Genomic DNA, 27,828 nt, shown 5'->3' on the forward strand with positions numbered 1-27,828 from the left:
AGGTCAACGCCTAAGATTCACATGTAACATTTAATGCTAAGATGAGTCTTTCCTCCGCTGTCTGATTACTGTGATTGTCCTTTGAAGAAACTCATATTGCACGAAGGTGGAGCCCCCTCCCTCTCAGAAAGAGCTATGGTGACAGCCATTTTTGTCCATTTTGAGCAGTGGATATTTTCATGAAAGAAACACAGTGAGTTCCATTATTAGCATCTCACTCTGGGTTAACCCCCACCACAGTATTCTCTGTAGCCTTCCCCATCATCCTCATTAGTTTTGATGTTCCCATCCAAATAATTTATTTCGGCGTTTATCTCCACACTTTATCCTCTGAGCCATAGCCATATTGTTTCAAGATATAGCCATCAAAGCCAGGGTCATGCTGACTATTACTGACCCTGTTTCCTACCTTACCCTTTTCCCTCCCATGCTTTTTCATCTTTCTCCACCCCCTTAAATATTGAGTTGCTTCCCTTCACAATCCGAATTCCCTCTGCATCCTACATACTGCCTTCAAACTCCACAGCTGAGCTTCCTTCTAATCCCCTCTTGCATTTTACTGGATGAACTCCCAGGACTAACTATGGCTTGCCCCCTTGGCCAAATTGGATAGACAGCTGTTCAGTCTTCTGACTGATCTTTGCATAGCTCCCCAAATGATGACTCCCTGGACAGGTTCCACTGGCCCACTCTCCAAACTGCAGATGATTCCTGACTCTGGCTGTCCTAAGCAACCAACTGATTGTACCCAAACCCCTGGACTGATATCAGAGGCTGCTTTTGACTTACTGTAACAGAACCTCAGACTGAAGGGTATCTCCTTTGACTTAACTGAGGACTACTCCTGTTAGACTTTGAGCTATGATTTGGTTGGAGGACAAGCTGCATATGCTGCTGGCACATGTGGAAGAGTGAGATTGGCAATAATATAATGATATACAGAAACATGTTCACCCTCTTAACTGATCACTATTGACAACTATGAGAAGCTGCATGGCTTTGTACCAGCATACCAACACAGAAAAACTATTTACCTTTAAGCGCTGGCTGAGGGGGAGAAACATAAAGAGGCAAGGTGTGGCAAAGAGGGCATGACGTGGCATGGCAGAGAAGTTGTGAGCAACCAGGCAGTGCAAATTGAGTGTGTACTACGAGATCAATGAGGAGCTCTGAGGTATACCATGACATGGGTATCTAACTCTATGTGCAAAGTGCCCTGGCAATGAGAGCTGCTGGTGCACTCTAAAATGCAGCATGGAAGTGGGTCAAATGATGCAGAGAGGCTGGTATATGTCTGATGCCAACATCAGTTGATTGTCTGCATGTGCCTTTTGCCCACGAAGCATGTTCTGACATGTTAGTTAGTGGTGTCCAAGATGGAGATCTGGAGGAGCAATGGGGGATCTAGAGTCATCATTTAAATGCTCTGTGTTTGATGATTGATGTTCGGAACTGTCATCATCTAGATGGCTGGGTAGAAGCCACCTATAACTACAGTTCCAATGTGTAACAGTAGCTACAAAATGATTGGGAATACACTTCTTTATCTTTAAATCTTTTATATAATATTGCAAGATTTGCAGAATTTTTACTTGCTCTCTGGCCTTTTTCAGTTTAAGATTAGATTAGATTCCCTACGGATTAGATTCCCTACAATGTGGAACAGGCCATTTGGCCCACACTGACCCTCCAAAGAGTAACCCACCCAGACTCATTTCCCTCTGACTAATGCACCTAACACTGTGGGCAATTTAGCATGGCCAATTCGCTTAACCTGCACATCTTTGGAAAGCATATATCCACTGTTCAGATTTCAGTTAGCATGAGTAAATAACCAATTGGTTGGGTGCACATGAGAAATTGCAGCCTCTGATTTTCCCTCCCATGCAATGGATAAACTTTGCCCCGCTTCTGTGCTTTCTTAAAATGGCTGCACATTATGACTGGCAATCACTCTGGAGAGGTATAAATCAAAATCTCTGCTCTCTGGCTAGTCTTAAGAGACATGTCACTCACTGCAATGTCAAAGTTCTGGGTATTAATGTGGAAAATGTGCGTGATTTCTGAGTATATCTCAAGTTGTACATTAATTCTATTTGTGGTACCTTTTAAAGTGCTAACCTCTAATATTCACAGAAAGAACATTCCGTTTATAGAAAATCAATATTTTTAACTTGAATTGTAACTAAAATGTCAAATTCATTGGTGAGTTAACAACAGTTTATTGCTGTCAAAATGATATCTGCTGGAGGTTTAGACTTAAATTGACCAAAATAAATATCCATTTGTTCTTCACAGCAAGTAATATTAATTTTATATTACTGCCCTTTCGAAGCACAGCTGGCAAATAAGACTGTCAAAGCATTGAATGCTCACACAAACTATTGTGGACTGTTATAGTATTCTCTTGTGAGGTTCAGAATGAAAAGATTTGAGTCACATGAACAGCCTGAAGTTGAGCTGACAGAGCCAGCTTTTTATGGAGAGTCTCTTTCACCACATACCAAAAAGAAATCTCTGAGACAGTTCATGAACTTCACAAAAACACTTTAAAAATTGTGGTGATGGTAAGTGAAGAGTCTTATCAACTTTTGAAAAGGAATTCCAAAGCCATTAAGAAAAGGTTTCATGTTAAAGTTTCATAGTTCAATATGGTTGTCACTTCAACACAATTTAGTTTAGATATGTCAGTTTAGCACACCAAAGACTGAGTGCAAACTTTCCCTAAGTAAATAAAAGATAAACAATAGAAAATTTCTTTCACTGAACCCTTCCACCTCACATTATTTCACCACACTGGTGGGATGCAGCTTTGGTGAGGAGTCATTTTGTGTTCTCTGATCTTCGGCTGAATGAACTCCACCAAAAAATAGTTTCAGGATCTGCCGCCTTGTCCTACCTCAGTCACAATGGGGATTAAACCCTATGTGTTGACAGCAATCTGACCCCCATTAGCAATTCAGTCAACTGATTTAACCAGCAATCCCACCCCCCACAAAAGCTTGAGTTGCCATGACAACATACTGTGTTACATGTTACTCTTTCTTGCTCGAGCCACTTCCCATTGGCATATTTGGAAGGATTTACAAGATGCTAGTTAACCTGTTTGGCTGAATTATGAAAGCATTTTCCTTGGTCAACAAGTCAGAAAATGGCACTTGTACATGAAGCTTCTAGTTCAGAGTCAGCACACCGCACCATGAGGCCTCATTTTTTAGTACGTGAATAATTTCCTCTGACATGAACACGAATATTGGAAGAAAGGTGGCACAATTCCATCATCACATGGAAAACTCTATTCTATTTAAAAAGTCTATTTAAATCTCTTTCTATTCTTAGCATTTACAAGCTTTGCAGATTGAAGAGGATGCAGTCCATCCCGACCTGTAGATACACATCTAATGTAAAGATCTTTGAGTGTGCATCGGTGGAAGGGAAATTATTGGAGTAGATTCTTAGGAACAGGATTTCCTCACATTTGGTAAAGAATGGATTTAATACAAAGTCAGCATGGCTTTGTGCGCGGAGTCCTTGCTTCACAAATTTGATTGAGTTTTTTAGGAAGTGACAAAGATGCTTTATGAGGGTAAAGCAGAGGATGTTGTCTGTCTGGATTTTCCTAAAGCATTTGACAAGGTGCCCCATGGTAGGCTGGTGCAGAAGATTAATGTACTGAAGCAAAATGCTACCTGTTACTGGACATTCTTCCTCATTTGCTCACAGGTTCAGTATACAGATGAACCTGTATTTATACTTTTAAATACTTGCATCCAGGTTGGCTGGGCACTGATCACTAGGAAAGAACAGACCTTATCTCGTCTTTTCCAGAGACTTCAAAGCTTAGTTAATTGCTGCATTCAGTCATTACTCCCATTTGGTAAAAGAACATCATTAAGGATGAACAAACAAAACTGTTGGCACCGAGTATCTTTGGAAGTGAAATGAAGAACTTCTGTGAAATTAATTGTATTTTTAAGTAAAACACTGAAAGTTAGGGGAAAAACAAAGGGGCAGTAGTTTTTGAGTTTGGAGGAACTTTAGCGCATAGTTGAAATGTTGAAATTTAGAGCATTCCAAATGTCTAAACATTAACTTGTTCTCATTTATATCATAATTATTGTATAATTTGTAATCCAATTATGTCTTTGACTGCTTATATCACAGCAATATTATAGGAATGGAGAGCTTTAAAGCACTTCAACATGAATGCAATGAGTGTTATCTTTCAAGGAAGAGATCATGACAGTTACCATTGGAGAGCCACAAAATGGTTTAGTGATGGGAGAGGGCCAAATAACTTGCATTTGTGATTGTCGATCAAATTAGGAGCTTCTTCACCTAAACTCCAAAACCCTGAGGTGGGATTAACAATCCCAATCTTCCAACTTTAAAACTATGAGTTTGATTGTGTTGTTCCTCATGTCCCATTGAAATGATGTGAATATTTTCAATGCCAAGATTGACCCTTTTCCATCAGCTCCAGAAAATTAAATGAGTCAGTGCATGAAAGCAAAATGCTTTGACTTGTGCAACAGCAAAACATTTGAAGTTAGGTTCTTGGTCAAGAGTAACGTTTCATAGAGAGAAACTTATGAAAAAAGCTTTCAGTTATTGTTTCCAATTTAAGTATATTAGATTTGTCTGTTGTTATAACGTCGGACACTGAGGGCGACCTTATAGAGGTTTATAAAATTGTCTTTTTCCAAAGGTAGGGGAGTCCAAAACTAGACAGTATAGATTTTAGGTGACAAAGGAAAGGCTTTAAAGGTACCTGAGGGGAAACTTTGGACAGGTACATGAACAGGAAAAGTTTAGTGGGATATGGACCAAATGCAGGCAAATGGGACTAGTTACGTTTGAAATACCTGATTGGCATGAATGAGTTGGATCAAAGGGTTTGTTTCCATTCTGAAAGAGTCATAGAGTCTTAGAGTCAAAGTCACAGTGTTACAAAATTGGCTTGAGTCAGAGAAGACAGCAGATAGTTGTGGAGGGGTGTTTTCCTGACTGGAGGTCTGTGATTAATGATATTCCATAAGGATCAGTGCTGAGACCTTGTTTGTAATATATATAAATGATTTAGATGGTCTGCTTAGTAAGCTTGCAGACAACATGAAAACTGGTGGAATTGTGGATTGAGAGGAAGGTTGTCAAAGGATGCAGCGGGATATAGATCAGTTGGAAAGATGCGTGGAGAAATGGAGCTTAATTCAGACAGGTGTGAGGTGATGTATTTTGGGAGATTAAATATAAGAGGAAAGTATACAGTAAATGATAAGACCCTTAGGAGCATTAATGTACAGAGAGATCTTGGGGTGCAACTCCATAACTCCCTGAAAATGACAACATTAATAGATAAAGTGTTAAAGACACTGTATGGCATGCTTACCTTCATCAGTCAGGACATTGAGTATAAAAGTCCACAAGTTATGTTGCGGCTGTATAAAACGTTTGTTTTAGAGTGGATATCTGGAGTCTTTTTTTTCAGGATGGAAATATCATTTAGTAGTGGGCATAGGTTTAAGATGAGAGGGGATAAGTTTAAAAGAGATATGCATCACTGGTTTTTTACACAGAAGGCGGAAGAATCCTGGAACATGCTGCCAGTGGAGATGGTACAAGTAGATACAACAGCAATGTTTAAAAGGGATTTACACAGACATATAAACGTGCAGACAATGGAGGGATATGGACCATGTACAACAAATGGGATTAGTTTAAAATGGTATCATAGTCTGAACAGACATGGTGGGCTGAAGGGCCTATTCCTGTGCTGTACTGTCCAATTTTCTTTTTGTTTTACATGAGTGCGTGACTAAAAACATAGATGGCAATCAGAACTGAAACATTATGTAGCCTTTGTTGATTGCATTGGTAACAAGGAAGATAGCTGATGAGGCACATCAGCATTCCTCAGTCATAAATATGGTTAGCATGGAGGAATTCAGCACAGTGATATTCTACATCCTGCTGAGTACAGGAACCTGCACCATAGGATGCCCCAAATTGAAATACAAAGATGTGCTAAAAGCCCATTGCTGAGATTGAAAGTAGTTCCCACTACATTGGGAAAAAAAGCATTGCTGGATAGATCCAGATGTATAAGTCTCTGTCAACAAGCAACCACAACATTTGAGGAGACCAGAGTTAGGGACCAGCAACAATGCTGCAAAGCAAGTGTCTTCATCCACTCCTCTGACAGTGATGTTATATGGATTATTTGCACTCGATATGTAAATTAAAATTTGGCTAAACAGCACAAATGACACTCATACCAACCAAGATGGTGAACAATTGATATTGTTGCTGAAACCCGTCCACCGAAATGGCAAGAAAATCCATCACATTGCAAAATTAACAAGCTAAGCTGCAGTGTTCATTTCAAATCAACTGGTAAATTCTAGATGCAGCTCTACACATTGTGTTCCAAGTACTACACAGGCTCATCCAATCCCAAAATGTTGAGCAGGAATTTTCCCTCTTCCTCCAGAGGCACCACCTTTCTCTGCCATTCACCACTTTCACTTAGATAAATTAGTCAGTTTGATCATCCACATTGAAAGAAAAATGAAAAGCATTATAGAAGTGCATTTCATTCTGCATTTATACGAGTGCCACTTTGGCATACACCTGCAAAATCACTCAGCACTGGTTAGCTGATCCCATCTTTCTGGATTAGAATGGTGCTGGAAAAGCACAGCAGTTCAGACAGCATCCAAGGAGCAGGAAAATCAATGTTTTAGGCAAAAGCCCTTCATCAGGTATTCCTGATGAAGGGCTTTTGCCCGAAATGTTGATTTTCCGGCTCCTTGGATGCTGTCTGAACTGCTGTGCTTTTCCAGCACCGCTCTAATCCAGAATCTGGTTTCCAGCATCTGCAGTCATTGTTTGCACCTAGCTGATCCCATCTTGACAGGAGACATTGAAGCCTAATACCCCCGCCTATCAGTTTCCAAAAAGGAGTCTTACAACAGAGTACCTCTAGCTTGCTTTCACTTGGTAGGTCATTCCTTGGTATTGCAGGAATGTTGCTCCATATTTCGGAGAGAACATTTAAATATTAGGTAAATGATTCTGGAGTGACATTGGAAAATCTCAATCGTTATTTTCTGTGGGGATACCATGTATGGACGTTAACTTTGAAGTTGACCGTGGATGTTTGCAAGATACCTGCTTCAGATTGGAGAGTCGGTAGGATGTAAAGCCGAACTGCAGAGACTGCAATCGGGAGACTGGCTGAAATGCTTGTAACTATCAGCCAAAATGACCATAATTGCAATCCTACTCCACTTCCTCCTGAAATCCCACCCTGGTGCGGGTTGAGTGGGGCTATGATGGTGAAAGCTGTTGTGGAGGAAGGGGCCAGGCTTAAAGGTAAGGAACATGGGGTGCCCGACACCGGCAGCTGGGGGGCAGGATAGAGGCTATGGCTAGCAGGAGGCCCAGAGGCTGAGTCTGGCAAGAGGACCAGCAGCTGGGCCCAGACTGGAGATAGAGAACTGCTGAAGCAGTAGCAGGATGAGAGTGCTGCAGGCATAAAAGGAGGTTATAATCAACCAAATGAATTTTCTAGAAGACAAATAGTTTCAACCTGGGACATGTAGAAAACTGAAGTAAAGGAACTCAATGATGGTGGTAAATCTTTGCGAGGTACAGATTTCAAAGTGCTGCTGAGCCTTGCAAGTTGTTTTTGCATGATAAGAATGCATTTGTTAGGAGAGGGAAGCCTTTTGTGGTGGGGTCGTTGTCACTGGCATGGCAACAAGAGTGCGCCATGCGCGCAATGGTAGCAACCTCCTGGTGATCAGAGGCAGCAGCAGCAGCAAGCTTGTGACTCCTCCTGACAATCAGGTCAGCAGCAGCAATGGTGGCAAAACTCCTCCTTGCAATCAGAGGGGGTGGCAGCTGTATGACAAAACTCCTCCCAGCCCCTGAGTTGGCAGCAGCAGCAGGAATGTGGCTACTCCTGGTAATCAATGTGAGACCCGCAGACGGCCGAGCATTCCATACACCTTTTTTGAGACAGCACTTTAAGAACATCTGAATGTTTTCCTTTCCTTAAGATCTGGGCATTTTTTTTTTCTCCTTTTGGTTCTGTTTCTTTTATTTCTTCCCCTTTTTAAGAAAAGAATTCTGGTGCTGTAACTAAGATGGCACCAGAGAATGGTGACTTTATACACTTTTCACTGTACTCTTGAATTCCTATATTGAATAGACATGACAATAAAATCTAATTCTAATTGGGCTAATTTTGTCCATTCCAATGACAATAAAAAGTAAACAGTAAATAAAAGGCAATTGGGCTCTGAAACAACAAAGGTAGACATCAATTGCCACCACCTCCACACCCCTTATCACAGCCAAGTTGCTCCGATACAACTATAACAGAAGATGCCCAATCCCAAAAGCAAGGTCAATGTAACTCCATCGGTCTACCAATTACTGATCTGTCAGCCTTCTTGCAATTATGAGCAAAATGGTAGAAGTAAACATCTAACCTGCCATCAAACAATATTTACTCAATAAAAGTCTGCTCAATTGAAACATTGAAGCTGGCAAAACAATTTGTTACAACCTTTATCCTGTTTTGGAAGAATAGGTGAATAACAGAGGAGAAATGATAATGACCTGTCTTGAGGTCAAAGCAGCATTCAGCTTGTATGTCACTAAGAAACTGTGCCAACATTGAAATCTATATACATCAGGAAGAAATATCTCCAGTGGTTGGAATCATACTTGATGCAAAGGAAGTTCATTATGGTTGTTGAAGACCAATCATCACATAGGACATCGCATCAGGAGTTTTTTTTTTAAGTAAAACATCCCTAGCCTAACAATATTCAGCTATTTCCCCAATGATAATTCTTCATAATTTTAGCACTCATTATCATGCATTCAAGAGAGCATTCCTCGGCAACGTGCAAGAAGCTAGTAATGATATTTGGGCTGACAACTTTTACAGTCACCACCATCATGAAGTTCCTCACATCAACCTCTTGGGATCACCATTTACCAAAGTTAGCTAGATGAGCCATATCAATACTATGACAATAAAAGAAGGACAAAACTCCAACAAGTGGCTTAGTTCAACAGGATGGTGAACAAGTCAGTGCTCACCTGTAGCTGTAACTACAGTTGGAAAATTCCAAAGCATCCAGGACATTGGAACAGAAGTTGGGCATTCAGTTTTTAAGCCTGATTCCATCACTCAAGTAGATCACAGTAGTAAACATTAATCGCATTTATACAGCAAACACTTATTCATTTACTGCAGTCTAATGCTGAGCACATACCTAATCCTGGGAACGTGTCCAATGTTCCAACAAATTTGGATATTATTTGTATTCAAAAATTTCTCCAAGTTCGTGGAGACAAAGGGGAGTTTCAAGTTCGCTTGAATTTTATGTCGGATTGTAACTTTAACTTTAAGGTTCTTTAGCTTGGTAAAGTTAATTCTGGAGACCTTTGAATTAAGATCAATTCTGCCCTCAGAAACTCTGGTGCTCATCACTACTCCATCCTTAGGATTGTAGCTGCTGACATATTAAACCAAGCTGCAGGGGTCACAGATTTGAAACATTTAACAGCAGATTTAAATCCATTTACATCTAAATTCTTGATATAAACCATCCGCAGCTAGCACCATTTTACTTTTGAATTGAACTTCAAGTGGTAAATTTGGTACTTTCTTATGCCAGTCTAGAAAAAAATTTTTTTTTTTCTTGAACATGGAACCTACCTGATTAAGTTAAAAGTTACTTTGAATAATACATGCCAACCCATCTATTAGGACATAAAATATAATATAGCTAGGTTTCTGATTTCACAAACTTTACTTGTAACACCAGCAAATAACACCACACGTTTCCTCCTGTTCACAGTGAATAGTAAATTTAGATATTTTACTGAGTGGAAAAGTTAAGCCAATCTCAGACAACGAAAATACTTTTTACCCTTCATCTTGAAATTCTAAACATTCTGATGCTTTTAGAATATTATTTTCTATAAATATGAAGCTAATTGTAGTAGATAAGACTTACTTCATCTGACCCAGATCCAAAAATCAGCAGGTCAAAAGGTATAGCAGCAACCATGTCAATGAGGAACCAGCCTTTGAAGTAGTGAATTGCAATTTTTGCTGGATGACTAACCACTTCTTCATTTTGATTTACATATGTTGTTCTGAAGTTTATTAGAATATCAATAATGAACATAATATCCACTATTAAATCTACAACATTCAATGGGCTGCAGGAGTATCCACACTCTCTTCTCTTTTGCTCCTCCCTGTCATTAAGTAAAAAGGCTGCAGAATAGGGAGTGAAGATTGCTGTATAAATTACTAGTAGCAGAATTAGCCAGTCCCACACAGCCTTGAAAGGACTATAGTGTAGGATGGTGAGCTTGTGGATGCGAGGAGTTTGAAGCTTGTACTCTGGTAAAACGTCAGCTCCCAGGGATAGAACCTGTAAGGTGCAGAAATGGAATAATGTCAAAATGATCACTACTTTTAGGTTAACCCAATTTATCTTTATTATGATAAAGATTTCCATTGTAAGGTTGACAGTTACTGAAAAAATAATTATAATTCAACCAGAAAATATATGATCGCATATTATTTACAATATAAGATTTTTAAAATCTTTTTTCTCGGGTACACAGGATGTTCATAGACCATTCAGCCTTTTGAGTCTGTCTTTGCCATTCTCTATTCACACTGAAATCTATTTACTTGAATCCAAACTTCTTGAAAACTTACTGTCTTGAAAGGTACAATTGACCCAGAAGTTAGTTTGTTGGAAAAGAGGGAGAGAAGGCTTAAATAGTTCTGGTAGAATTGAGGGAGAATTTCAACTCCCCTATTGACAGAAAAGGAGTGCAGGAGCAGTTAAAATGAAATGGCTTCATTGCCCAATCTGTTTATGCCAATAAGCTTCCTGCTGGGCTTCGATTGCAAACTCACTTATAAATAAAGAAGAAGATCCCATTATGTACAGGGGATGCTATTGTCATTTTAAACTGTTCCAGAGCTGCCCACGATGTATCAGGAAAGCAGCCAAGCCCATTAAGGTACTTTTTAAAAATCCTCACAAAGTCTGGGAAAAATAGGAGTCCTGTTCCAGGTGTTGAAAGATTTCTTAGGGAAATCTGCTATTCCTATCATGCCCATTCATGCCACTCGTGAAACAGACATCCCTGCCTTTCCATGACTTACCTTACTGCTGGCAGACTCTTTCTGGCTTTTGGGATACCCAATTTTTGACCATTCCTGACAGCCAGCAGCCAGAAACAGCCTCTGGCTCTCAAGCGAGATACTTGGCAATTAACATAGATTTGGCCTCCAAATCCCAATCCTACATTGGACTGGTGGCTATTTCCAGCAGCTTCCCATTATGAGTTAAACAAGACTTCAAGGTTTCAGTCTGAGAGAGGTCAAGAGCTTTGAACAATGCAATATTTATTTGCTTATTTTTCCAACATAACTTTGGAAGTGGAAAAGTTATACTATTTTCCTCTAGATGGCAGTAATGTCACTACGATATTCAAAGTTATTAAACAAAAATCAGATGGTAAAAATATCCTCCAGATTTTATGTAAAGCATCTGAAGTTATACATTTCTGTGAATTAAAAATATACAAGTTCATCTCTCGTAGTGTTGCTACTGGACAAAATTAAGAGTCGTCTCTTTTCCTTATTTTTCTCTCAGTTAGTTTGTTTTCCTCTTTTTGCTTTTTACATGCATTCCCTTACACCTGGAATAGTTGTCGTACACATTTCCCCCATTAACATTTTTGTACCTTTCAACTTATTTTCAAGCCCAAATCATAGTCCTACTCAAGCTGGGGAGCTGTGTAAAACATGGTGTCCCACTTGAATCTGAGCTGAACTTCAACCGTATCCAACTTGTCACCAAGACTGACTATCCCCACCACTGTTCACTAACCCCAGCTGTACTTCACCTGCAATGCCATTAAAACTCTCATCTAATCATTTGTCAACTGCAATGCCAATATTTCCAATAAGTTCAAAGAGGAAAAAACAGCACATGTTGGAAATATTTAAGGAGGGCTTCTGTTCTTGATTGCCAGCAGCTGCAAGATTTTGTTTTAGGTTTTCCATTAACTTCTAAACTGACTTCCCAACCAATATCCTATATCTGATTCTGTATCATTCTTAGTTCATGTATCACCTTTCTTCTTGCTGAGGTCAACTGGCAGTATTCTCTAGCTCCTTGTTTCAATGAACAAGAGCCTGATATGTTTTATTGGCCCTGCTGCTTATGAGACTGCGTATGTTAGTGACATAAGACAGAAATCTAAATAGGGTACATCCAGAGTGGAGAGATGGTTGTCTTAGAAAGCAGTATTTCAGCAACACAATTATGAATCCTGAGTCCTATACCTGATGGCAGCCATAAGGAGTGATCAACTAAGTGTTGTATCAGTATAGATATTCTGACAGTGACTATAATTTGCTCTATGTTTGAGGTAAAAACAATGACTGCAGTTGCTGGTAACCAGAGTCTAGATTAGAGTGGTGCTGGAGAAGTACAGACCAAAATTTGCAAGAAGCATCAGTAGCATATTGCAAGGATAAAATATTAGAAGATTTATCTCAAGCAGAAATCTACTGAAGCTTGGTGGCTATCCCAGTTGAGTCACTGCTCCAGATGCAGCAGTTTGAAAATGAAAAAGGCCCTGAGAGAGATGCATGTGCAAATTGTAGAAGAAGCATTTCCAACAATATTGAAGCAGCAAGAGCATGTACAACTGCTATGAAATGTGGGAAAATGATAACAGAACTAGATCACTCACCTCTCAGTTCAAACAGTCCTGCTATTGTCTTAATTCGGCAATAATGAGGACAAGATTAGGGCAAGCTGTGAAAGTTCCACAAAGACTTGCCTCCTAAAAATAAGCACTACCACAGTTGTGTGGTTGTGTGGGGGTATTTAGGGAAAAAAATCCCCCCAAGAGATTTAGAGTCTGCTCAGTTTAGGGGACTGACTCTGTGCTGAAAACAATATATAACCAGGAGATTTAAAGTCTCCTCAGTTTAGAGTACTGACTCAAAAGAAAAAAAAAGACTGGCCTCCTGATGTTTGGACTTTGAGGTGATATGGATAGTGGTGGTGGGGTGAATATGAAGTGAGAATGTCAATTGTTTAAAGAAACTAGGTGCTCTGCTTCCTCCCACAGTCCAGTGCAGGTAAGGTGGATTGATCATGCTAAATTGTCCATAATGTCCAGGCTCGGTGGATTAGCCATGGGGAAATGTGGAGTTAGGGAGAAAGGGTAAGGGTTGGGTCTGGGAGGGATGCTCTTTGGAGGGTCAGTATGGACTCAATGGGTTGAATGGCTTATTTCCACACTGTAGGGGTTCTCTGATCTAAGTGGTGAAACAGTTGAAATTGAGAGAAACCTAGGGGGCTGTGTGCAGGGTTGTTTATGATCTTACTTCATTAAAATACATGTTAATAAATGATGACATATAAGATGATGTAACATCAGAAGAAGATGGAATAATCTACCTTAGAAAATGGTGTCCCAGAGAAAAATATAATGCAAATAGCGCATAAATAAATGAGTTTTTTTGAATTCTCTGCACTTGGGTAAGGTAGGTATCGAGATGCAGCATTCTAAGAATGGAGACAGGACTGTCGGAGGAAGTAGCCTTTCAGCAGTGTCGTACAGAACTCCCAAATTCTCAATCTTGTAGCAGCATGAAGACTGATCAACTAAGGACTACATTAAAGACAGATCAAACACTGCACTCCTCCACTGCAAATCTATCCAACTCTATACCACTAGTTATACCCTCCTAGTTTTCTGGATCTGACAAATTATCCACCAACATTCCACACCATGTCTCATCAGGATCTAACCTGGGATAACTGGCTCTGCTCCTTGTAATCTTTGTGATCATTTACAGCTTCCAATGATCAATTTTGTTTTGCAACATTATTTGACCAAAGCACCATCCTCAACAGTTTTACAAAATAATGGCATGGAAGTTTTTTTTCTTTGATATTTTCATACTATGGGAGCACAACTGGCAAGATTTGTTTGTTCATCCCTAATTGGGGTCTCAGTACGATGATGAAATCATCTTTTTGAACCATAGCAGTTCATTTAATGCAGGTATTCAGTAGGTGTTGTTAGGAATGGAGTTTCAGGCTTTTGGCCAATGACACTGAAAGAAAGACAAATTAGAACCAAGTCAGGTTAGTCAATGACTTGGAAGTGAGCTTGCAGGTGGTGATGTTCCTGTGTTTGCTGCCTTTATCCTTTGAGATGGTGAAGAATTTGGGCTTGCTAGGTGCTGCTGAAAGATGATTGGTGAGATGCTGCATTGCATCTTGTACTTGGTACACAGTGTTGGCACTGTATGTTGGTCATGGAGGGAGTGCGTCTTTAATGATGTGCATGGAATGCTAACTGAAATGGCTTTTGTTGCCTGAGTGATGTTGAGCTTCTTGAGGGTTGTTGGAGCAGCATTCATCCAGGCAAGTGGAGAGTATTCCATCATACTTCTGACTTGTGCCTTTTAGATGGTGGACAGTCTTTGATGGGAGAAGGTGAGTTGCTTGTTACAGAATTACACAGAAAAAAGCAGGAGTCAGCCATTTGGCTTTGTGGGCATGCTTTGCCATTTAATACAATCATGGTTGATCATCCAAACATTACTCTGTTCGACTTGCTCCCTACCATAACCTTTGATCTTTTTTAGTTCTAAGACTCTATCTAATACTCCCTTGAAAACATTCAATGGTTTGGGCTTAACTATTTTCTGTGGTAGAATTACACAGGCCTACCATTCTTGGAGTGAAGAAATTTCTCCTCATCTCAGTACTGAATGGTCTACCCCATATCCTTTGACTGTGACCCCTGGTTCTGGACTTTCCAGTCATCAGGAATATTCCTGCATTTACCCTGTTGAAATTTTCAGAGGTTTTGATGTGATCTCTAATGCTCAGCCTCTAAATTGCACCTGTAGCCTCAGTATTTATGTGCAGGTCCAGTTAAGTATCTGGTTAATGGCAACATTGGGGTCTTAGCAATAGATTTAGATTAGATTAGATTAGATTACATTACAGTGTGGAAACAGGCCCTTCGGCCCAACAAGTCCACACCGACCCGCTGAAGCGCAACCCACCCATACCCCTACATTTACCCCTTACCTAACACTACGGGCAATTTAGCATGGCCAATTCACCTGACCTGCACATCTTTGGACTGTGGGAGGAAACCAGAGCACCGGGAGGAAACCCACGCAGACACGGGGAGAACGTGCAAACTCCTCACAGTCAGTTGCCTGAGGCGGGAATTGAACCAGGGTCTCTGGCACTGTGAGGCAGCAGCGCTAACCACTGTGCCACCGTGCCGCCCACTAAGGGAGATGGAGATGGAGATGGAGATGGTTAGATTCTTTTTTTTGCATTTGGACATTCCCTGATACTTTTGTGGTGCAAATGTTATTTATCATTTGTCAGTCAAAACTGGAACATAGTTCAGGTCATTCTGCATTTGTACATATCTGCTTCAGTATCTGAGGAGATGCTAACGGTATTGAACAAGGTGTAGTCATCAGCAAACAAACCAGTACTAATCATATGATAGAGAGCAAGTCTTTGATAAAGCAGCTGAAAATGACTTGATCTAGGATCCTATTGCAGTAACAGCCTGGGATGGTCAGATGATTGAACACCAGCAGTCACCACCACCTTCCTTTACTAGTTGCCAAAATGCCTTTCACTCATATGGATATGTCAGTCCCTTGATTTGTATGGTTTGCAACATGATGATGGATTTCTGCATGTATCAACCATAATGGCATGGACTGCAGCCAGGAATCTAATGAGGGGAGAAAACATTTATGTATTGTTAAGATAATTCAAACTCTCTGTGGTGAGTGTCCAAATAGGAGGACTCCCACTGCCCTATACAAACCAACAGTTGGTCTATCAATGCCAGTGTGGTAGCCTGTCAACATGGCATGAACATTCCTGCATTATTATTAAAATATAAGCAGTGGGCCCTTCATTGACTCTTAGTTGAGTCTACAGTGGTCAGACTGCCTCTTAACTATTTCCTCCAAATGTTAAAATAGTTGCAGTAGTGGGGAGGTGACAGGCACAGTATAACCTTCCAATAGCCTCACCACAACTGTTGGCTCCCTCCCATGGGGTGTAAAATTCTGGCCTATATTAGACACCAAGACATTGAAAGAACATATTATTCTACAATCTAAGTACTGAATGTTGAAATAATCTAGACGATTCCTATCTGATGCCAAGTTTATAAGCTGTTGCGAGAATCATTAAATTAAATGAAGTTGGTAACCTAAAAGTAAAATTGGATAAATTATCAAATAAATGCTGTGGCGAAAAATGTAATTGGAACTTTGTAATGCAAATATTTTGCATTGTGTTTGCCAAGGAGTGTACATTATCGCAAAGTGTATGAAAGATTTTTACTATACTGGCATGCTGGTTAAAACTTAAATTGGAAGCCCTTAACACAAATATATATATTGGAACTGTCTTCACTTTCTTTATTCTGTCTCAGCAGTTTCCACCTACGTGCACTACACTGAATATCATTTTTCATCTCAATTATCTCTACTCGTCTCATGACTGCAAAGAGCGACTTGCTGAAGCATATCACAGCCACTCAAAATAAACATGGGTTTCCCTCAATTTCTCACTCATAATACTCACAGATTCAAAACAGTAAATAGCTTACGGCATAGATTGCATAGAAAATATCAGAGGAGAAATCATTTATTGTGACATGATGTTTCTCGAACAAAAGAATGTTCCACATTGTTACAGGTTTTGAGGAAAGTCATAGATTTTGCCTTTGTTATTGAACAAAATAAAAACAAAAAAAGAGGAGCAGGAACAGATCATTTGGTCCTATATCTCAACTCCACCTTGTCTTGATATTCCTAAATCCCTGAATTCTCTTAGTACCCAGCTTTCTATTCACCTCCGTCTTGAATATACTCTACAATCTGAGTATTCACAGCTCTCTGAATTAAAGGATTCTAAATATTCACAACACTTTGAGTAGAGAACTGTTTCTTCATCTCAGTCCTAAACATTGATCCTTTATTCTGAGCCATGACTCCATGTTCTAGATTCCTTAGCCAGGCAAAACAATCTATCAGTTTCAAATCTTTTATGAATTGTATATCTTTTGATGAGATCACCTCTCATTGTTCTAAAGACTAAGAAATATAGGCTGGTGAACTCAATTGTGCCATGTCAGATAAGTCCCTTATTCCAAGAATCAGTCTTGTTTGTCTGACAAAGAGTGTATCAATACACTCTTGTTTAGGTAAGGAGATCAAAACTGTACACAATAGCCTATTTCAATTCATTCCATTAGTATCAAGATATAGTTGGAGACATTGGATATTGCAAAAGCTATGTGCCCTGACAGCATTCCAGCAATAGTACTGAAAACTCGTACTTCAGAACTTGCTGCAGTCCTAGTCAAACTGTTCCAGTACAACTAATACACTAGGCATCTTGCTGACAATGTGCAAACATGCCCAGGTATGTCATGTGCACAATATACAAGACCTATCCAACAGTCAATTATTATCTGATCAGTCTACTCTCAATCATCAGTAAAAAGATGGAAGGTGTCTTGAATGGTGCCACCAAGCAGCACTTGTTTCGCCACAATCGGCTCACACTGGTTAGCTTGGGTTCCTCCAGTGCCACTTACCCCTGCCCTCATTATAGCCTTGGTTCAAACATAGACAAAAGAGCTGAATTTCAGAGGTGAGGTAAGAGTGCCAGCCCTTGACACCAGGGCCAATATGACTGAGTGTGGCATTAAGGAACCTTACTAAACTAGAGTTAATGGGTATTGGCGGAAAATCCTCTGCTGATTGATATCATATCTGGTACAAAGGAAGATGGTTGTGTGGTTGTGGTTGTCAGAGATCAAGCATCTCAACTCAGGACATCTCTGCAAGAGTTCCTAAGGGTAGTTTCTGAACCCCAATGATCTTCAGCTGCTTCATCAATGTCCTCTCCATCATAAAATTAGAAGTAAGCATGTTTGCAGATGATTGCGCAATGTTCAGCACCATTTATGACTCCTCAGATATTGAGGCAGTCCATTTCCAAATGCAATAAGATTTGGATACTACCTAATTTGAGCTGACAAGGAGCAAGTAACATTTGTGCCACCTTAATAGCAAGCAATTGCCATTTCCAATTAGAGGCAATCTAACCACCACCTCTTGACATTTAATGGCAGTACCATAATTGAATCCTCCCTATCAATATCCTGGTGGTTATCAGAAACTGAATTGACTATCCGTATAAGTATCGCAGCCACAAGAGCAGGTCAAAGGCTCAGAATATTACAGTGACTAATTCACTTCTTGACCTCCCAAAATCTGCCTCATTCCAGTTAGGAGTGTGAAGGAATACTCCTCAGTTGCTTGGATGACTGCAGCTCCAGTAAGAAACTTGACACTCTCCAGGACAAAGAAGTCTGTTTGACAGGCACCATAACCACTAACCCGGCCACTGATGCTCAATAGCAACAGTGTGTAAATATAGGAGAGTAAGATGTGAAGAGGATATCTATGATCTTATTAAACGGCAGAGAAAGCTTGAGAAAATGAATGGTTTAATTCATTTGTTTGCGAGTAAAAATCTATCCTGGACAATTCACTCGATTGTCAGTGAATGATTTCATTCTATTTTTATTTCTGTCTGTACAGGATTAGAAGGAAAGATCAATCCAGGATCAAGAACTTCTAAAACTAGTGGAATTGTGTTGTTCATTGATTACCAGGAAATGTTAATGAATATTTGCCATTTTAGGAAACAAGTTCAATTCAGAGCTTATTTGCAATTTAACCACCCTATTCTAATTGCTTTTAAAATCTACATTAACATAATAAAATAAAAACAAAGTACTGTGGATGTTGGAGATCTGAAATAAAAACAGAAACTGCTGGAGAAACTCAACCGGTCTGGCAACATCTGTAGATGGAGAAACAAAGTTAATGTTTCAAGTCCAATATGAGTATTCTTCTGGCTTTTCCCTCTGAGATGAGTCACATTGGACATAAACGTTTGTGCCTCCACAAATGCTGCCAGACCTACTGAGTTTCTCCAACATTTACTGTTTGATTAAAGTAAGATTCCTTTCTGAAGTGCTTTTGTGAAACAAAAATACTCAGGAATGGGGAAGTGAGGGAGACTGGGATGAATTAAATCGTTCCGTCAGAGAAATAGTTGTATTAGTTTTTGCTTAGTTGGTGATACTCCCACCTCTAAACCACAGAAGCTCCTAGGTTAAAGCCCCATTCCGAGGCCTAAGTGCAATAAAGCCAAAGCTGACAATCCAGTGCAGTGCCGAGATTCAGTGCACTTCTGGTGGTGCAGTCTAATGGATAGGCTCCTTCTGCCCTTTCGGGTAGATGGAAAAGATCCCAAGGTATTATTTCAGAAGAGAGTCTTGATTTTTACATGTCAATCTGAGATTTGGGTTCTATTTGCAGCTTCACATGGTGGATGTTTTCTTTCATTGTGATGGATGTAATCAATTTATTGTAGATATGTAAATGTTGGCTGGCATGATACCTTCAGAATCAAATTTGTCATTCAGTGTAATGAATGGTTAGTAATATGCAGTTCAAACATATTGTGGACTTCATGCTCATTACAATGTCATATGACCTAGGCAATGTTATGTATTTTCATGAACCCAGGTGTTTGCACAAAAAAATATTGTGTGTTTTTTCCTGGTTCAAGTTGGATAACTGTCTATCAGCTCAATAATCATGTTCCTTTACTGTTTTCTTCCTTCTTTCTAGCAATGCATCATGCATATGTAGGCAGATGGTAAGAATTGGGAAGAAAAGAGCTGTGTGCATCTGTCGATCAACATGAAAGGTGCTATTGTGAATAAATCATTAACTAAAGGAGTAGCATGTAGATTTAACATATAGTTTGGAGAAGGTTCACTGGGATGACCTTTGGTGTGGAGGGACTGTCTTATGAGAAAAGACTAAACTTGTTGGGACTTTACTCACTGGAGTTTAGAAGAATGAGAGGTGATCTCATTGAAACATGTTGGATTCTTAAGGGGCCTGACAGGGTAAAAACTTAGAGGATGTTTCCCCTCTAGGGGCCTAGGATGAGAGGGCACAGTCTTAAAATAAGGTTGAGATGAGGAATAATTTCTTCTCTCAGAGGGTTGTGTGTCTTTGGAGCTCCTTGCCTCAGAGAGCTGTGGGGGCAGAATCCTTGTATATATTTACGGTTAAAGTAGATAGATGCTTGATCAATAGGGGGATCAAGGATTTTGGGGAAAGGGCAGGAAAATGGATGTGAGGAATGTCAAATCAGCCATGATCCTCATGAATGCAAGGGCTGCTCGATGAGACAAATGACTAACTCTTGTTCCTATTTCTTATGATACTATGGTCTTATGGTCTTATGGTCTATGTAAAAATTACTTTCATTAATCATGGATTTTACAGTGCATGCAGTGTGTTCTCTCAGTGCATTTGATGGATGGTAGTGAAGACAGAAGGTAATATGTTAAATATCCCATTTCTTTTACACATGACACGTTAGAGTACTGTAGACTGCTGCTGGACACTATTTGTTGAGATATACCGAATGTTCTGAATATGATGGGCAATGTATAAACAACCATCACACTAGTAGTATCCTGGATATGTTGTACAAATGGAATTTGGTGAAATAGTCAGTCAGCAGAAGGAAGTCGTGCCCTTGGATATGGAAAATATCAGTCACAATCTTTGACCATAACTCAGAAAGAATCTCATGTGGAAGGAAAGGTTCTGTCAATTGTTGAAGTTGATGTATTGACATATTTCACACAACATCAATGTCCTTATTAATGCTTAGCAAATATTCACACACCAATTGCTTCTTTTTCTGCACCCATGTGACAGACATGTTTTCAAACACATCTTAATGCAGATTATGAATTATTTTCCTTTAAAAATTATGTTCTTAGGCATTCTTAGTTTATCTCTGAATGATCAAAATGAATGCAATAGCTCAAAGATTTTCAGGCCAGATTTATGATCTTTATTAGTGATTGTAGCTGATCACCATGGAACGCAGTTTGCTAAATCTGTTCTGCTTGGCTGTGACCAAAATGTATAAGATCAATGTTAAAACTCTCACTCAATTCAGACTCAATAATGTCCGCTGGTAAGTCTAAAGGAATATCTTTATTCTAAGCATGGCTTGGAAGTTGGCTAACAGCATTGGAGATGGTCATTTGGGAACCTGGTTTGCACTGTACTTCAAAAGGTGACTAGAGGTGGCAGCAGCACAGCATCAGCAGCAAGAGCGGACTGTGTGCAGAATGGTGGCAGCCTCCCAGAGGTCAGAGGTTGCGGCGGTGGACATGGCTCCCCCCAGTGATTGGAGACAGCAGCGGTGGACATGGTTCCTCCTAGAGTAACAGACAGCAGCTTTGACATGGTTCCTCCCAAAGGTCAGAAGCAGCAGCGGTAGACATGGGTCCACCCAGTGCTTGGAGGGGGCGGCAGTAGACATGGTTCCTCTCAGTGATTGGAGGCAGCGGCAGTGGACATGGTTCCTCCCAGAGGTCAGAAGCAGCTTTGGTAGACATGGTTCCTCCCAGTGATTGGAGGGGACGGTGATGGACAAGTTCTTCCTCCCAGTGATTGGAGGGATGACGGTGGACATGGTTCCTTCCAGTGATTGGAGGCAGTGGTGGTGGACATAGTTCCTCCCAGTGATTGGAGGGTGTGGCTGTAGACAAGTTTCATCCCAGAGGTCAGAGGTGGTGGCGATGGACATAGTTCCTCCCAGCGATTGGACGGGGTGGCAGTGGACATGGTTCCTCCCAGTAATTGGAGGGGGTGGTGGTGGACATGGTTCCTCCCAGTAATTGGAGGGGGTGGTGGTGGACATGGTTCCTCCCAGTAATTGGAGGGAGTGGCAGTGGACATGGTTCCTCCCAGTAATTGGAGGGGGCGGCGTGGATATGGTTCCTCCCAGTATTTGGAGGGGGCAGCGTGGATATGGTTCCTGCCAGCGATTGGATGGGGTGGCAGTGGACATGGTTCCTCCCAGTAATTGGAGAGGGTGGCGTGGATATGGTTCCTCCCAGTAATTGGAGGGGGCAGCGGTGGAGATGGTTCCTCTCAGTAATTGGAGGGGGCGGTGGTGGACATGGTTCCTCCCAGTAATTGGAGGGGGCGGTGGTGGACATGGTTCCTCCCAGTAATTGGAGGGGGCGGTGGTGCACATGGTTCCTGCCAGTGATTCGAGGAGGCGGTGGTGGACATGGTTCCTCCCAATGATTGGAGGGGGCGGTGATGGACACGGTTCCTCCCAGCGATTGGAGGCGGCAGCAGTTATAAAGGCAGCATGGATGAAGCTCCTCCCAGTGTTCGGGGCCAGTGGGAGCAGCAGAAGTGGCAAAGGTCCTCCAGCGATCAGAGGTGGCAGTGACAGCATCATCAGCAACAAGAACATGGCTCTTCCTGGTGATCAATACAAGATTAGTGGGCTGACAGATACTCTCGGCGGTAGTTAGGCCCGGGTGGTTTCAGCGGTGGTTCCAAACATCTTTGTGGATATAAGACTTAGACTTTGAGATCTGGACATTTATCTTTGCTTTTGGCTTTCTTTTATTTCTGCTACTTTTTTTAAAGTTCTGGCTTTGTAACCAAGATGGCACCAGAGAACAGTGACTTTGTACACTTTTCCCTATACTCATGTGTTTCCACACTTGAGAAAACGTGACAATAAAAAAAATCAAATTCTAATTTTAAATTGTACCCTTGGATCTTCAAAGGTTGGTGCTGTAGCTGCACTTGTGAGAGATTTTTGGCAGTTCATCATCAGTGTTTATTTGTTAGTATGAACAATGAAATGCTTGCCGAATGAATATGTATGAAACAGTTGCATCCTGAAGACCATAGCAACTGCGTCTCTTTCGGTGTTGGACTGTCATACCATCCTTCGAACCAAATACAATATGCCTGTCATCATGTTGTCGACATAGTTCAAGGCATTTCTGGGATATAGAACATAGAACAGTGCAGCACAGTACAGGCCTTTTAGCCAATGATGTTGTGCCGAGCATTTATATTCATCTAAGATCAGCCTAACCTACACACTTCTCAATTTACTGTCATCCATGTGCTTGTCCAGCAGTCACTTAAATGTCCCTAAAGTCTCTGACTCGACTACCACCCCTGGCAGTGCATTCCACGCACCCACCACTCTCTGCATAAAGAACCTACTTCCAGCATCTCCCCTAAACCTTCCTCCAATCACCTTAAAATTATGACCCCTCATGACAGTCACTTCTGCCATGGGGAAAGGTCTCTGGCTATCTACTCTACCTATGCCTCTGATTACCTTGTACACACCTATCAAGTTACCTCTCTTCTTTCTTCTATCCAGCATGAAAAGCCTGATCTCATTCAACCTTTCTTCATAAGGGGTTTAGATTAGAGTGGTGCTGGAAAAGCACAGCAGGTCAGGCAGCATCTGAGGAGCAGGAAAATCAACGTTTCGGGCAAAAGCCCTTCATAAGACAAGCCCTCCAATCCAGGCAGCATTCTGGTAAATCTCCTCTGCACCCTCTCTAAAGCACCTAGATCCTTCCTATAATGAGGCAACCAGAACTGGACTCAATATTCCAAGTGCGGTCTAACCTGGGTTTTATAGAACATAGAACATTACAGTGCAGTACAGGCCCTTCGGCCCTCGATGTTGCGCCGACCTGTCATACCAATCTGAAGCCCATCTAACCTACACTATTCCATGTATCTCCATATGCTTGTCCAATGACGACTTAAATGTACTTAAAGTTGGCGAATCTACTACCGTTGCAGGCAAAGTATTCCATACCCTTACTACTCTCTGAGTAAAGAAACTACCTCTGACATCTGTCCTATGTCTATCACCCCTCAATTTAAAGCTATGCCGCCTCGTGCTCGCCGTCACCATACTTGGAAAAAGGCTCTCCCTGTCCACCCTACCTAACCCTCTAATTATCTTATATGTCACTATTAAGTCACCTCTCAACCTTCTTCTCTCCAACGAAAACAGTTTCAAGTCCCTCAGCCTTTCCTCGTAAGACCTTCCCTCTATACCAGGCAACATCCTAGTAAATCTCCTCTGCCCCCTTTCCAAAGCTTCCACATCTTTCTTATAATGCAGTGACCAGAACTGTACACAATACTCCAAGTGCGGCTGCACCAGAGTTTTGTACAGCTGTAGCATAACCTCATGGTTTCGGAACTCTGTCCCGCTATTAATAAAAGCTAAAACACTGTATGCCTTCTTAACAACTCTGTTAACCTGGGTGGCAACTTTCAAGGATCTGTGTACCTGGACACCGAGACCTCTCTGCTCATCTACACTACCAAGAATCTTACCATTAGCCCAGTACTTTGCATTCTGGTTACTCCGACCAAAGTGAATCACCTCACACTTGTCCACATTAAACTCCATTTGCTATCTCTCAGTCCAGCTCTGCAGCTTATTTATGTCTCCCTGTAACCTAGTTGAAACTTTATTGCTGGAACAGCACAGCAGGTCAGGCAGCATCCAGGGAACAGGAGATTCGACGTTTCGGGCACAGGCCCTTCTTCAGGAATATGCCCGAAACGTCGAATCTCCTGTTCCCTGGATGCTGCCTGACCTGCTGTGCTGTTCCAGCAATAAAGTTTCAACTTTGATCTCCAGCATCTGCAGACCTCACTTTCTCCTCCCTGTAACCTACAACATCCTTTGTCACTATCCACAACTCCACCGACCTTCGTGTCGTCTGCAAATTTACTAACCCGCCCTTCTATGCCCTCATCCAGGTCGTTTATAAAATTGATGAACAGCAGTGGACCCAACACCGACCCTTGCGGTACACCACCAGTAACTGGACTCCAGGATGAACATTTCCCATCAACCACCACCGTCTGTATTCTTTCAGCAAGCCAATTACTGATCCAAACTGCTATATCTCCCACAATTCCATTCCTCCGCATTTTGTACAAAAGCCTACTGTGGGGAACCTTATCGAACACCTTGTTGAAATCCATATACACCACATCAACTGGTTTACTCTCATCTATCTGTTTGGTCACCTTCTCAAAGAACTCAATGAGGTTTGTGAGGCACAACCTACCCTTCACAAAACCGTGCTATCCCTAATCAAATTATTCTTTTCTAGATGATTGTAAATCCTATCTCTTATAACCTTTTCCAACACTTTACCAACAACTGAAGTAAGGCTCACTGGTCTATAATTACCAGGATTGTCTCTACTCCCCTTCTTGAACAGGGCAACCACATTTGCTATCCTCCAGTCTTCTGGCACTATTCCTGTAGACGATTTAAAGATCACTGCCAAAGGCTCGGCAATCTCCTCCCTGGCTTCCCAGAGGATCCTAGGATAAATCCCATCCGGTCCAGGGGACTTAGTTACTTTCACACTCTGCAGGATTTCTAATACCTCTTCCTTGTGAACCTCAATCACATCTAGTCTAGTAGCCTGTATCTCAGTAATCTCCTCGACAACATTGTCATTTTCTAGAGTGAATACTGTTGAAAAATATTCATTTAGTGCTTCCCCTATCTCCTCTGACTCCACACACAACTTCCCTTCCCACTACTATCCTTGATTGGTCCTAATCTTACTCTTGTCATTCTTTTATTCCTTAAATACCTATAGAAAGCCTTAGGGTTTACCCTGATCCTATCCACCAACAACTTCTCATATCTCGTCCTGGCTGTTCTGAGCTCTCTCTTTAGGTCATTCCTGGCTACCTTGTAACCCTCAAGCGCCCTAACTGAGCCTTCACATCTCATCCTAACATAAGCTTCCTTCTTCCTCTTGACCAGAGATTCCACTTCCTTCATAAACCACAGCACCCGCGCTCTACAGCTTCCTCCCTGCCTGACAGGTACATACTTATCTCGGAAACACTGTAGTTTTTCCTTGAATAAGCTCCACATTTCTAATGTGCCCATCGCCTGCAGTTTCCTTCCCCATCCTATGCTTCCTAAATCTTGCCTAATCGCATTGTAATTGCCTTTCCCCCCCAGCTGTAACTCTTGCCCAGTGGTATACACCTATCTCTTTCTATCACTAAAGTAAACATAACAGAATTGTGATCGCTATCACCAAAGTGCTCACCTACTTCCAAGTCGAACACCTGGCCGGGCTCATTACCCAGTACCAAATCTAATGTGGCTTCGCCCCTTGTTGGCCTGTCTACATACTGTGTCAGGAAGCTCGCCTGCACACACTGGACAAAAACTGACCCATCTATAGTACTTGTACTATAGTGTTCCCAGTCAATATTTGGAAAGTTGAAGTCCCCAAGGACAACTACCCTGTCTCTCTCACTCCTATCGAGAATCATCTTTGCTATCCTTTCCTCTACATCTCTGGAACTATTCGGAGGCCTATAGAAAACTCCCAATAGGGTGACCTCTCCTTTCCTGTTTCTAACTTCAACCCATACTACCTCAGTTGACGAGTCCCCAGACATCCTTTCTGCAACTGTAATACTGTCCTTGACCAACAATGCCACACCACCCCCTCTTTTACCATCTTCTCTGTTCTTACTGAAACATCTAAATCCTAGAACCTGCAACAACTATTCCTGTCCCTCCTCTATCCATGTCTCCGAAACATTGAAGTCCCAGGTACCAACCCATGCTGCAAGTTCACCCATTTTATTCCGGATGCTCCTGGTGTTGAAGTAGACACACTTCAAACCAACTTCTTGTTTGCCGGTGCCATCTTGCGTTCCTGAAACTTGATTTTGGACATCCCTACTCTCAATCTTTTCTGTACTCGCACTACAATTTTGGTTCCTATCCCCCTGCTGGATTAGTTTAAACCCACCCCAATAGCCTTAGCAAATTTCGCCCCCAGGATATTGGTACCCTTCTGGTTCAGATGAAGACCATCCTGCTTGTAGAGGTCCCACCTACCCCAGAAAGAGCCCCACTTATCCAAGAATCCAAAACCCTCCCTCCTGCACCATCCCTGTAGCCACGTGTTCAACTCCTCTCTCTCCCTATTCCTTGCCTCATTTGCACGTGGCATGGGCAACAAACCAGATACAACAACTCTGTTTGTCCTAGCTCTAAGCTTCCATCCTAGATCCCTAAATCTCTGCCTTAAATCCCCATCTCTCTTCCTACCTATGTCGTTGGTGCCTATGTGGACCATGACTTGGGGCTGTTCCCCCTCCCCCTTAAGGATCCCAAAAACATGATCAGAGACATCACGAACCCTGGCACCTGGGAGGCAACACACCAACCGTGAGTCTCTCTTGTCCCCACAGAACCTCCTATCTGCCCCCCTAACTATGGAGTCCCCAATGACTGCTGCTCTGCTCCTCTTCCCCATTCCCTTCTGAGCAGCAGGGACAGACTCTGTGCCAGAGTCCTGTGCCCCACTGCTTTCTCCTGGTAAGTCGCTCCCCCAACAGTATCCAACACGGTATACTTATTGTTGAGGGGAATAGCCACAGGGGATTCTTGCACTGCCTGCCGGTCCCTTTCCGTCCCATGACGGTAACCCATTTGCCTTTTTCTTGTACCTGAGGTGTGCCTACCTCCCTGTAACTCCTCTCAATAACTCCCTTTGGCTCCCGAATGATCCGAAGTTCATCCAAATCCAGCTCCGGTTCCCTAACGTGGTTTCCAAGGAGCTGGAGTTGGGTGCACTTCCCACAGATGTAGTCAGCAGGGACACTAGTGGTGACCCTTACCTCCTGTAGTCAGCAGGAGGAACATTCAGCTGCCCTAA

At 41.6% G+C, this 27,828-nt stretch overlaps 1 protein-coding gene across 1 annotated transcript in view; it reads right to left on the reverse strand.

Moving 5' to 3' along the window:
* Nucleotides 1-27,828, reverse strand: part of LOC122551638 (voltage-gated inwardly rectifying potassium channel KCNH7-like) — a 470,988-nt gene that overhangs the window by 86,871 nt on the left and 356,289 nt on the right. Inside the window, exon 8 of the mRNA XM_043693875.2 lies at nucleotides 10,041-10,466. Coding sequence (XP_043549810.2) covers nucleotides 10,041-10,466 — 426 coding nt within the window. The remainder of the gene's footprint in view (nucleotides 1-10,040; nucleotides 10,467-27,828) is intronic.

The sequence above is a fragment of the Chiloscyllium plagiosum genome, unplaced genomic scaffold, assembly GCF_037043375.1.
Source record: "Chiloscyllium plagiosum isolate Xiang-an unplaced genomic scaffold, Cpla_swu_hap1 HiC_scaffold_7, whole genome shotgun sequence".
Classification (NCBI taxonomy): Eukaryota; Metazoa; Chordata; class Chondrichthyes; order Orectolobiformes; family Hemiscylliidae; genus Chiloscyllium; species Chiloscyllium plagiosum.